At 42.2% G+C, this 13,908-nt stretch overlaps 2 protein-coding genes across 2 annotated transcripts; both read left to right on the top strand.

Annotated features, from left to right (window-relative positions):
• The first annotated feature begins 625 nt into the window (after window positions 1-625).
• LOC139445102 (gamma-glutamylcyclotransferase-like) lies at window positions 626-4,628 on the top strand. The gene is made up of 3 exons (XM_071226196.1): window positions 626-730; window positions 2,654-2,799; window positions 4,218-4,628. The coding sequence occupies exons 1-3, from the start codon at window positions 626-628 to the stop codon at window positions 4,486-4,488; spliced, it is 522 nt and encodes a 173-aa protein (XP_071082297.1). The 3' UTR covers window positions 4,489-4,628.
• A 2,978-nt stretch (window positions 4,629-7,606) lies between these two features.
• LOC139445093 (gamma-glutamylcyclotransferase-like) lies at window positions 7,607-13,900 on the top strand. Its single transcript, XM_071226185.1, has 3 exons — window positions 7,607-7,724; window positions 12,520-12,665; window positions 13,228-13,900. The coding sequence occupies exons 1-3, from the start codon at window positions 7,620-7,622 to the stop codon at window positions 13,496-13,498; spliced, it is 522 nt and encodes a 173-aa protein (XP_071082286.1). The 5' UTR covers window positions 7,607-7,619; the 3' UTR covers window positions 13,499-13,900.
• Window positions 13,901-13,908: the final 8 nt, after the last annotated feature.

The following is a 13,908-nucleotide window of genomic DNA, read 5'->3' as shown; positions in this document are numbered from 1 at the left end:
CACAAGGACTGATTGGCTCGGAGTCAGTATATTGTGTCTGAGTGAGGTATTCATGTTAAACTGCGGCATGGTATCTCAGTGGGCTACCACTATAAATCAGCATCGGTCCGGACTAGTACAAGCAGCCACGTCGCTATATAAGTGCAATAATCTTGGACGCGACGTTAAACCCAATTTCTCCTCACCTCACCTCACCTGAAAATGTGTGTATAAACGAGGGCACTACTGTTGCCTTAGCTTGACAGCTTGTTCATCATCAACCACAGATAATGGAATGTGATCGCAAGTCGATCCAAATATTCGTATTTCATTACAGATTTCCAGTAATATAAGATCATTGTTCACCCAACTTATTCTACCACCATTACGTTTGAACACGCGTACAAGTAATAAACCATTAGGACGGTAAGTCGAGATTTTCCACAATCTGTCCGCTTGAATAATTGTAATGAAGGCAACCATATGTAGTCTATCATGTTTGTAGCACGATAAAGTGGTGCAGTGATGTGTGATTTAAGTGTATTCGATCACTAGGAATGTGGTGAGTCAAGCTTGTGCAACATAAGCGAGACACCTCTTGTATGGGTCGGTCCGTCACATTCCTCGTCGAGGGTCGTACTCTAACATGGCTAAACGCTTCCTGTACTTTGCGTACGGCAGTAACATTCTAAGGGAGAGAATACTGTTAAACAACCCCACAGCGCAGTTCATTCACACAGCCCGACTGAATGTGAGTATTAGACCCAAACAGTGTTCACAAACAAACTTCACAAGTCTTTTCTCTCCAGTGGACCAGTTCATTGCTTTTGGTATCTACATCAAGGCGTGTTTAGGTGTGTTTGCCCTCCAGGGAATGTTTTCCGGTGTTAGGTATTTAGGGCGTGAGGGAAAAGCTATCATGATCTTATTATTATCTGACAAAAAGCTGTAAGTAAAGGTCATGAATAATCCGCGTTGTTTTGTTTCCCTCCATCGTGCTGCAATCATTATATACATGCAACTGACGGAGGGATTTTCTCCACTCGTTCTACAATCCGTTTACAGGCTGTTCACGTTGGGATCTGGCCCAGTCCCTCGTGCTTTGAAATATCATTTTACACGCAGTTGATAGGATTTGGTCCCCTCTCTCGGGTTTTGAACAATCTTTTACACGCAGTTGACGTTGGGATCACGTCCTCTCTCTTTCGCTTCATTCTACAAGACATTTTGATATTATTTGGCCACAAGTAACTGAATGTTATTTCACACCACGTGCAGAGGTATTGTATATAGAACACTTAACGAGTTTCTGTTTAATACCAATTTTATGAAAGTGAATAGTTCTGGTATCTGACAAGCGAAATCTAGTCAGATACCAGAATAATTCACGCGTTTCGTGAAATTGGTTTGTTGTTTTACGCCACACTCAACAATATGCCAGCTATATGACGGCGGCCTGTAAATAATCGAGTCTGGACCAGACAATCCAGTGATTAATATCATGAGCATCTATCCGCGCAATTGGGATCGATGACATGCTTCAACCAAGTCAATGGGCCTGACCACCCGATCCCGTTAGTCGCCTTTTACGGCAAGAATGGGTTCGTGAAATTGGTATGACACGGGAGCGAGTTTAGTATTTTATTTATTACTTGACATTGATAACTTTCTGAAAGATCCACTGTCGTGTCTGCATAGGGCAACATCTGCGCGATCCACAGCGTAATCCAAGTGAGTTTCACAGAATAATACTCTGTAAATATTCGATTCTGTGCCAGACAAATAGTGATTGATAGCAAGACCAATATGACACGCCCTTATGCCATGCATGTACATATATGCAACAAAACCTTTCAAAAATAATTGGAAATCATTTTTGAAAGCAGAGTCCATTGTACGATTCAAAATATATCATGAGCATGTGTTTATGAATCATTTCAAATTGTGATGATACCATATGTTCTCGAAACGGTGAGCGTATCCTGCCCCACCGTTGGCACCCGTCACAAACACTTGCAAAGGCACGTCAATTGTAAGCTCAATAAACACTGGATCACATGGTTCAAGTCACAATAGGGAACTACACCATTTCGGTCACAAATTTAGAAATGTCCTCCTCAAATCTGCCATAAAACCATTTTGCAAACTATCGGTTACAACATGTGTTCGTCAAGTTGCTGTAAGATGGGTGTGAGCCGAGCGCTCAATCAACCGTAGCGCCTTTGAAATCGTTATGTCCGAACTTCACTATTGACGTACGAATAGTTGTGAGTCGTGGGATAATTCGGATTCGAACGAACAGGTCCCCTGCCAACCAATGTTGGTCGCACGAGGTATTAAACGGATTGGGCGGGCAGGGTCAATGATCCTGTTGCCACAGTTTCGTGTATTGGTCTGTGAAAACGCTATGACATTGGGGGTAACAGTGTGGGTTATTCTGAGATCGATGCTCATGATGTCCATCGCTGGATTGTCTGGTCCAGACTTGATTATTTACGGCCCGCCGTCATATAGCTGGAATATTGTTGAGTACAGAGTTAAACAACAAACAAACACACATGACAACTCAGGAGTTTCGTCTCATCTTTGACTGTCCAGTTCCTGTCCAGTATGCATATACTGTGTGTAACTAATGTATTTAGTTATAACTTTAGTATGTTTCATTAATTTGTAGGACTACCGCCTGACGTTTGATGCACCATATGACATCAACAAGACGCTGTGGGCGGGTGCGCCCGCCACCATCAGGAGTTGTCCTGGATCCAGTGTCTGGGGCGTCATATGGCAGCTTGATATGGCCGACAGCGACAATCTGGACAGGTGAGTACCAATTGTTGACCTTCATGGTAAGATAATACCACTTAGCTTTAAATACTTATGGATCCAAATTTACTCTTCAAAGAAAGTAGGGGGCACGAGTGGCCCAGTCGTCGAAGGCGCTACAATTCGCTGTGCAGTGTTGCGTCCCTTGGGCACGCCAGAAACCTATGATCGTGGGTTCGAATCCTGGTTTGTCCCGATAATATTTCTAGGTTTGTCAGCACCATACCCGTGCTTGTGGGTTTCACCGAAGTGGTAAACGTCTGAGACCTGCATCACTTCGGGCTTTCCTCCCCTAATAAGCTGACACGCCGTGATATAACTGGAAGACTGTTAAAGGCGGGCTTCACACATTCACTCGCTGAAAGAAAGTAGGGGATCATTAAACATATGATCGGTCGTCACAACAAAGGAATGCTGTGGAAAAGGACTGCCAGAGATAGAGTGGTGCCGGAACCAACACCTCACGCCCCAACACACCCGAGACATTACACGTCCACCATGCAATTCCTCCGTGCACATGGGAAGGGGTCAGTCTCAATTTAGATACATCAATGAAAGGTCGTGAAATCATTAGTAGTGTTGATTTTCATTGCCCTTAGTAGTCTTTCTCTGACGACCGGATCAGCTTTTGTGGCCTAAAAAGGTTTGGGCATCGTGATATCTAAAGGTTTGGGTATCGTGATATCTAAAGGTTTGGGCATCGTGATATCTAAAGGTTTGTGTATCGTGATATCTAAATGTTTTGGTATCATGATATCTAAAGGTTTGGGCGTCGTGATATCTAAAGGTTTGGGCATCGTGATATCTAAAGGTTTGGGAATCGTGATATCTAAAGGTTTGGGCATCGTGATATCTAAAGGTTTGGGCATCGTGATATCTAAATGTTTGGGCATCGTGATATCTAAAGGTTTGTGTATCGTGATATCTAAATGTTTGGGCATCGTGATATTTAAAGGTTTGGGCATCGTGATATCTAAAGGTTTGGGAATCATGATATCTAAAGGTTTGGGTATCGTGATATCTAAAAGTTTGGGCATCGTGATATCTAAAGGTTTGGGCATCGTTTCCCGAGTATAACTTATGAATCGTTCTATTTGTCTTGTGTTTGTGTGTTGGGATACCCAGAACCATTTGCTTGTTGTAAGAGGCGGTTCATGGATTCGGTTTTCATGCTAGGTGACCTGGCTGATAATGCGACTTTGTTCCCTGACAACGTGGGGCATTGTTCATAATATCAATCACTGGATTGTCTGGTTCAGACTCCATCACTATCAAGCCGCCATAATACAGCTGGAATATTGCTGAGCGTGTTGACTAACAACCATGTTAATAGCGCGGGAAGTTGAAATTACTTACATGTTTATATTTATGACAAATGAAACTTAACTAATGTGTATGTTTGGATCACATGTCAGACAGGAAAAAACATACCAGCGCCGGACCGTGACAGTAACGACACCCGACGGCGCAACGCACACGTGTCGGACGTACGAGCTGGACGGGGAGTATGACATTGCACATTCACCCTCCCCGCAGTACAAGGATGTGATTGTGAGGGGGGCGAAACAAAGCGGCTTACCCCAAGCTTACATCTCCCAGCTGGAGGCTGTAGAAGACAATGGATACGACGGAGAGGTTGAAGTCTACAACAGACTCATACGCCAATTGGAAAATCAACATCAGTGACACAAGTTCAGCAATCAACCTTGCCGTTTTATATCTTCATTCTATAATGATTAAACTTTACTCGAGAATTTGGTCTCAAACAAAAGTGCCAATTCGCATGAATATCATCCTCTATATCTCAAGGGCATTTCGATAAACATACAATAACCCCTGCATTCAAACCCGTAGTTCTCGCTATCTGAAATTACCCGCCTTTGATTTCCATCTGCCAATTTGATTGGCTATGCTACTGGGTCTAACGGACCAATGAGAATGCGAGTTACAAACCAGATTCAGTTGGCCAGTTTCATTGATTACGATCGAGTTTGGGAGAAATTTAGCATTGACTTGCGCGCCAAAGGCCTCAAACATCTTTTTGATGGAAACGATGTCTTCGTATCCATTAAAACCGGCGGGATCTTTGGTTTCTAGGTAATACGAGTTTTCAGTCTCATTAAAGTCACATCTTACTTCTTGCTACTGCTAAGCAAAAATCTGAGGACATTCCATTACGGGTCACGTCAGTGCGACCTTTCATCCCGACCAATCAAAGCGTAGCTTATTAGATCGAGAAAGTGACAGTCTGTGTGTGTTTTCTGATCTGGACCTTGACAAATTTACCACGGGGTATTCCGAACAACAGTTACGGTCTTTATGACTGAATCCACACAATCTAGGCCATTCCAGAATGTTCTTTTGCTCAGATTTCAAACTCTTAATCGAGAATTTGTCAAAAAATGTTTCGAAGGGTAGTCGACAGTTTGAATCTAGTATCCTAAAGCACGAGAAAGCTGCCTTCTGCTTGTCTAATGTCGACTTCTTGTCTGTCATTCCATTGGTCGGTCTAATGTGACCTGTAATGGGATGTCCTCAGATCTTTGTTTAGCGGTAGCGAGAACTAAGATGTTATTTTGATGAAATTGTACGAGTTACCTCCCTTACTCTTTCCCTTCTCATTATGTCAACGTTTGATTGGTCGGTAAAATGTTAATCCAAATCAAGGGCGGTTAATTTGCGGGCGCAAGAACCACGGGAGTCTGTGTTCGGACATTGTGGAAGACTGAAACTCTGTCGTGCAAATTGGCAAGGAGTTAGAGGAGCACGTAGGTGGAATATCAGACTTCACAAGCAGCATTGGACTTGGTATGGAACACCGTGTATTATGCTGTGTATGTAACTCACTGTGTATCCAATAAAATGTCATAAATGCTATATATAATTTGAGTATGAAGCTTTTTTTTCCTGTAACGTATTTTTCCACCCAAATCTGTAAAAAATATCTGTAACTCTTTTCCTGGAACATTTCTTCCGATCACCATACCTGTATCTAGGGTCTGTATCTAAGTTTAATAACAAATATTCCAAGGATGAAGGAATGACATTTTCCCTTTGTCACTAGGAATAGTGGTGTACAACGTTGAAAAATCAAATGTGATTCCTTTCTGAGATTGCACACGTTCAAGCAAATCCTTTGAGCCTGGGAGATTCCATATGGTATTAATTCCACTTGCTATCAAATTGTTTCTGTGATTATGATTAGTTGTGTCATATGACTCATGTGGTATGTGACACGTGAAGATTCCGGGTTAGAATTGGTCTTCGGCAACCTATGCTTGTCGTAAGAGGCGACTAACGGGATGGGGTGGTCAGGCTCGCTGACTTGCATGTCATCTTATCCCAATTACGTGGATCGATGCGCATGATGTCAATCACTGGATTGTCTGGTCCAGACACGATTATTTACATCCCACCATTATATAGCTGGAATATCGCTAAGCGCGGCGTTAAACAACAATCGAACGAACAAACAAAGTTGTGCCGTATGTCCCATGTGAGATTCCCCCTTAAATCCGTTATGTCTTACAAGTCGCCACGCTCGGGTGAATTTGTACGTATAACACTAGTTGCTGGTCAAGCAGGACGTCCACAGTTGAACTTGATCAACAATAATCTCAGCGTCGCCAGGCACACGAGATGATGTAGATCGGAGACTGAAGAGGGCTGAGGACCAGTTTATCAGGGGAGACCAGTAGCTGCTGGACCACATCGACAGTGTATCTCATCTCCCTGGACAGTTGAGTTGACCAGGACTTGGCTATACTATCCTCATGTCTTATTTTTTAATGGTTATGATAAACTAACTTGTTGTTTTTGTCATAGCCCGTAAACGTTAAGCGGTGGACGCCCCCACTCCGTCCTCAACCCCACGTAGTCTAAAGTAAAGATAACAGTGAACACTCCCTACCTGGTATAATTAGTTTCGTTACCCTTAACCCAAGACAACTAGATCAAGTGTGTGGACGCCTTACACTCATCTCCGCGCTTGAATAGGTGTTAAGAATCCTCTCCGTGCCCTGGAGCTACTGTTTGTTTGAACACTCTCGGCATCGAACAGTTTCTACATCAGCGCCTTGTATGGACTATTGGGGTTTAAGAAATGAGATACAGTAAATTACGGTTATAACGAACTCAAAGGGACTACTAATTTTAGTTCGTTATAACCGTAGTTCGTTATAAGCATATATTCAGCATAACTACTGCAAATAGTCGGGACCAAAAAGGTAAGTTCGTTATATCCGTCAGTTCGTTATAAGCGTGTTCGTTATAACCGTAGTTTACTGTATGTGGAGATATAAACGTGAATACCGGCGTGCACGCTGTGTAAATCAGCAAAGCGATTTTATAAACGCAAATTAATATTGTAGTCAATTCTTACACTTATTAACAATAATAATCACAGACGCTCGTTGACACAAACATCGACCACTATGTTAAATAACTTCTTTGAGGGGCGTTTAGAAGTTGGAGTACTAAGTAAGGATAAAATATATGGATGAACAAGTTTATTACTTGATAACGGTGTTAGAACCTACACCGAAACGCCGCTCCTATTGTAACTTATGTTAAGTATCGCTCAGCACAATAATGCGACACAAAAACTCTACTCTATCGTCAACCTTTCAGGAAAAAAATAATGCTCTAGTGGGCGTGGTCTTATTCTAATTATGCAGACATGAACGCAAGAAAATTGCTTTGCTAGCCAAATTCAAATCACTTGCACTTTATTCATTTGTGAGTCAAGCGGAGTCAACATAAGGGAGACAACTCTTGCTGTGACGGTCACACCTCTCGACGAGAGTCGTACGTGAGACATGGCTGGAACCTTCCTGTACTTTGCATACGGCAGTAACCTTCTGGCGGAGAGGCTATTGTTAAATAACCCCACAGCGCAGTTCATTCACACAGCCCGACTGGATGTGAGTATTTGACTCAATCAATGTTCAGTGACAGTATAATTTCAAACACTTCGACAACGAGATAAAAACCACGCGGTTCAGCTTAGGGACGTGCGTGTATGTACTAGTCCGGACTAACGCCGGCTTATAGTGCTAGCCTACTGACATATATATATACCTTGACGCAGTTTAACATGAATACCCCACTCAGTATACTACACGGACTCCGGGTCGACCTGTCCTTGTTATATCTCTTAAATGCCGAGCGCTAAGCAGGGTAACACCTGTTATCGATTATGTAGCGACCGGGCATCGAAAAAATAACCTTTGTCTCCCCGCTAGGCCACGGAGGAGGTCGTAGTTAATTGAATAGTGCAATGATATTAGTGGTATGATCTCCGTGTGTGGATATTGGATTTATTTGGATGTTTCTTTAAAATATTCATAATCCGCCGTCATATAGCTGGAATATTGTTGACTGCGATATCAAACAACAAACATCCAACAAGCCTGCTCAGTATGGCTTCGTATAAGAAGCTGTCATTCTTTGGCATAAAACACCAGGAAGCCAAGCAGATTCTCACTGCAGTCTTATAAAAAATCTCTTATTATTATTTCTTCCGGTACGGTCACTGACTAGCGTTACGCCTATGAGGCGCCGTCTCACTATTTATTCCTAATTTAAGTATATCAATCGTTCATTTCTTCATATTACGAGACCCGTGAAGATCCGGGGTAGAATAGGTCTTCAGCAACCCATGCTTGCCGTAAAAGGCGACTATGCTTGTCGTAAGAGGCGACTAACGAGATCGGGTGGTCAGGCTCGGTGACCTGGTTGATGCATGTCATCGATCCCACTTGCGTGGATCGATGTTCGTGATGTCAATCACTGGATTGTCTGGTCCAGACTCGATTATTTATAGACCGCCGTCATATAGCTGTAACATTGCTGAGTGAAGGCGTAAAACAACAAACCAACCAACCAATCATGTTACGAATTCGATTGATAGATGAATAGATACATTTGATGTTGCAACACTGTATTCCAAGAGAATACACTTTTGTTAATGGTGCGTTGCATTGATCACTCGAAGTCATATCGAAACAAGCTACAAGGAACTGATTCTGAGATATTCGAAGTTTAAATTTACCAAACCCAGACGCCCTGATGAACCAAATCGTACCGCATATGGTTGATTGGAGACCACAGTCACAGAACTGGAGTACTGCTTAGTGCAAAAAATATACTCAATATCATCAAGTTACTGTGTTGATGAGGAATCCCCTGTTTTATTTTAACCCTGCTAGGATCCAATGAAGGTCTCCATCAATGTGTCAGAATGTGAAAAAGGATTTGTGTTGAATACAACTTCACGGTGGAAAAACACAATTATTCTTGACAGTGACAATTTCTATAAGTGTAACATATGTTTCATGGTACATCGAGTGCATGCATTGATTAATAATTGAAAGTAGTCCATGCATAGATTGCAACTACGATTTTACATTTTGATCAGACATCCAACACAAAAATATAAAGAAATATTGTCGCAATGCTATTCAGTACGAGAGGAACCGCAGGTTCAGAGAGTTGGTCCTTGTGCTTATGCCAATGGTGCGAAGCTACCCTCCGCGGGCGGGTGACAAGTCAGTATCCCAATGTTGAAAGGAAAGGCACATTCCTCTTAAACCATCGCAGATTGGAACTGACAACGATAGTTGTACAGGGCATGCAGAAACAGTGCTTGGTCGCGCGTGGATGTCAACATGATATTGACTTAGATTGTAATGACAAGCGGTCTGAACTTCTGTTTATTGCTGACGAGGTCGACATCCATTCATACTTACAACAAATACACAGGGCGGTGAGTGGTTCCACCATCAATCTCACATATTCACAGTTACTTGTGTATGTTACAGCGGTGAGGTGAGGTGAAATTGGGTTTAACGTCGCGTCCAAGATTATTGCACTTATATATAGCGACGTGCATGCACGTGTGTGTGTGTGTGTGTGGCTTGTTCTAGTCCGGACTGAATCCGATTTATAGTACCATGCCGCAGTATACTGACTCCGAGCTGACCAGCACTTGTTTTAACCCGTTAATGCTGAGCGCCATGCAGACAGGGTGGCAACAAGTACCATCTTTTAACGTCTTTTGGTATGACTCGGACGGGGATAGAACCCCGGACCTTCCGCTCTCCGGTCGGAGCTCTACCACTTGACCACGGAGCCGGTGTATGATACAACGGAGCTAAACATCGATGGGAAGCCAAAACCAGAGTATCAGAGGTTCAGGAGCTCACCTTTATTCAGTAATACTTGAATGGGGCTTACAGCCGTACTGCCTAACACATATGACCCCATTGGTTTGGGTTCACATTTGTCAAAGTCTCTGGACATATTGTCAATCGTTTATTTGACACGTTTGAATATTATTACATGTATTTCAACAAAGAGGCTGAGAGTGAGTGAGTTTGGTTTTACGCCGCTTTTAGCAATATTCCAGCAATATCACGGCGGGGGAGACCAGAAATGGGCTTCACACATTGAACCCATGTCGGGAATCGAACCCGGGTCTTCGGCGTGACGAGCGAACGCTTTAACCACTAGGCTACCCGACCGCCCCAGAGGCTGAGAGAGACTGTTAAAATATTACTGATGAAGTCAATAATTATTGTGCAACTGCAAATGATTCCATGGTATTTGATTTTGTAGCCAAACATGTTTTACGTTTATTCTCCCATAAACCCACAGAGAATTAGACCACGCAAACTACTGTTTCCTGATTTGTCGACAGAAAGGGCGGGGCTTGTATAACATGATAGCGCTGAATATGCGACTGATTTATGAATAACCTTGTCTACATGTTTGTGCGTGTTAATGGTTATATAAACCTTCTGTGAAGTCATAGTTGTTGACGTATACTTATGTGAGAGTATGAGTTGGGTTTAAACGAGTGAGTAGGGCTTAACGCCGCTTTTAACAGTATTCCAGTTATATCTTGGCTTGTCAGCTTAATGTGGGAGGAAAGCCCGAAGTGATGCAGGTCTCAGACGTTTACCACTTCGGTGAAACCCACGAGCACGGATAGGAGCATAGGGTCCTGGCGTGCCAAAGGGACGCAACTCTGCACAGCGAATCGAGGCGCCTTAGACGACTGGGCCACCCATGCCCCCTATATTTATAAGAAGTGACTTTAATGTTTATAAATGTTTATAAATGTTTATGGAGTCATACACGTAAAAGCAGATGTACACACATTCTACACACCGGTGTTAACGTTTGTACCTTAAAGAAAAGGTTTACAAACATGTAAACATGTTTTGGGAATATATGGTATCGAAATATGCAGTAGCTCTGAGGATGAACATGTTTCTTTTATGTTCTAAAACAGTAAGTCATGCTTGATATCTTTAAGTTAACTCTAAATCAATAATTTCACAAATTTACAGGCATTAGTTTGTGTCCTGTTATTGTAAATATTAATGTATTGTTATTCATAACAAGTAATGTTTGTATACATGTTTATTGTTTGTTTATATACACGGTGTAATAATCAATATCAATCAATATTAATTAATTAAACAATAGTAATTGTAGTTATAACCGTGTGGAACAAAAACAAACCACAAACCTGTGTCGCAGGTTTATTAACTACGTTTACAAGGTAAACATTGTAAACATAATCAAGCCATCTGTTGTATTAAATATGTTTTATAAATACTCTGGCAATTTCAGAGGAGACATGTACTGAGGTATATATGCATTTTGAGAGAATTTAAGAATATGGTCAAAACAAGTACAAAATTTAAATATTTTGCCAAAAATCTTGAACACATGCGTTGAATTTTAGAACAAATTAAACATGCCAAATTTCAGTCATTTTTGTAAAAGATGAGTAATGGGAATAAACATGTATTAATACCTCTGTCGTGTCGGCTATATTGGAAATTTTATTTAAACCTCTTAGACATTCATGGGAGCAAGCAGGTCAAGTTACAGCGTCATCGGTTCATTTCGGATCTTGGTCACAGTGCAGAGGTCAAATCAAAGTACGAAATTACACTCAAACGGGACACAGTAACGGATTTGGTTGGTTGGTTGGTTGGTTGTTTTACGCCGCACTCAGCAATATTCCAGCTATGTGACGGCGGTCTGTAAATAATCGAGTCTGGACCAGACAAACCAGTGGTTGATATCATGAGCATCGATCCACGCAGTTGGGACCGATGACATGCATCAACCAAGTCAGCGAGCCTGACCACCCGATCCCGTTAGTCGCCTTTTACGACAAGCACTGTTGCCTTTTATGGCAAGTGTGGGTTGCTGAAGACCTATTCCACCCCTGCCTGCATCTCGGTCAAACTCATCATGAAGTTGTACTAGAAAACAAGTGGAAATGTAACATCCTTCTGAAATGAATAAAAAATTGAAACAAACTATATAAACTCACTTGATTTTCTAACTTAGCTAAACATTAAATTTAGATGAATTAACGACCCGGGTTAGAATTGGTCTTCAGCAACCCATGCTTATTGTAAGAGGCGACTAAAGGGATCGGGTGGTCAGACTCGCTGACTTGTTTGATGCATGTCATCGTATCCCAGTTGAGTAAACCGACGCTCATGATGTCAATCACTGGATTGTCTGGTCCAGATTATTTTCGGACCGTCGTCATTTAGCTGGAATTTTGTTAAGTACGGCGTTAAACAACAAACAAACAAACATTCCACCTGAGGACTTTCATCTGATCTTTGACTGTCCAGTATGCGTAATAAATTTAGTATGTTTCATTAATTTGGTCTGACACTGTAGGACTACCGCCTGACGTTTGACGCACCACGTGACACCAAGACGATGCTGTGGGCGGGTGCGCCCGCCACCATCAGGAGTTGTCCTGGATCCAGTGTCTGGGGCGTCATATGGCAGCTTGATATGGCCGACAGCGACAATCTGGACAGGTGAGCACCAATTGTTGACCTTCATGGTTAGATAACTCCAGTTTACCTTCATATTCTGGTGGATACGTGTTCAAATTTTCAGAATGATATATTTATTTAAATGTTAAATGTAAAACATATTGTTCTGGTATGACCTGTGATAAATATAGTTATTCACTTTTAATGTCACTGTTCAGTTTATTTGTTTGTTTGTTTGTTTGTTGTTTAACGTCTGTACATAATCGAGTCTGGACCAGACAATCCAGTGATTGACATCATGATCATCGATCCACACAATTGAGAAACGATGACATGCATCAACCAAGTCAGCTAGCCTGACCACCCGATCCCGTTAGTCGCCTCTTAGGACAAGCATAGTCGCCTTTTACCGCAAGCAGGGATTGCTGAAGACCTATTCTACACCGGATCTTCACGGGTCCACTGTTAAGTTTACATTCCATCTATTCAACATCACGTTCAGGGGACGGAGACGCGTGCTGGTGGGACCTATCACTGTACTGGTATGAATATCAACAACAATCACATGGTTATGGAGAATTAACATATTTGCTTTGCTTGCCAGTCAGGAGACTTTCTACCAGCGCCGGACCGTGACAGTAACGACACCCGACGGCGCAACGCACACGTGTCGGACGTACGAACTGGACGGGGAGTATGACATTTCACATTCACCCTCCCCGCAGTACAAGGATGTGATTGTGAGGGGGGCGAAACAAAGCGGCTTACCCCAAGCTTACATCTCCCAGCTGGAGGCTGTAGAAGACAATGGATACGACGGAGAGTTAAAAGTCTACAACAGACTCATACGCCAATTGGAAAATCAACATCAGTGACACAAGTTTAGCAATCAACCTTGCCGTTTTATATCTTCATTCTATAATGATTAAACTTTACTCGAGAATTTGGTCTCAAACAAAAGAACCACTTCGCATGAATACCATCCTCTATCATCTATACCTCCAAGCTGGAGGCTGTAGAAGACAATGGATACGACGGAGATAGTGTATAACATTCTTATATGTCAACTGGAAAGCTGAGAACTAACAAATGAAGCTGGGGTTACAATGGGCCTTGAGGATACAGAATGATTGGACTCACTAATACCCCATTCACATCCACAACATTTACTAACGTAAGTAATTTTACACATGTGGACCTATTCATACGTGTGTATTTGTAAATTTACTATGCGTTCCCTTGAAAAGCATCCTAGGTGTGTAAATAAAGTATGTACATTGTGTAA

This window comes from Haliotis cracherodii, unplaced genomic scaffold (genome assembly GCF_022045235.1).
Source record: "Haliotis cracherodii isolate W230 unplaced genomic scaffold, xgHalCrac1.p SCAF_10, whole genome shotgun sequence".
Lineage (NCBI taxonomy): Eukaryota > Metazoa > Mollusca > Gastropoda > Lepetellida > Haliotidae > Haliotis > Haliotis cracherodii.
The sequence above is the reverse complement of the archived record's forward strand: the minus strand, read 5'-3'. Positions and strand labels throughout refer to the sequence as shown.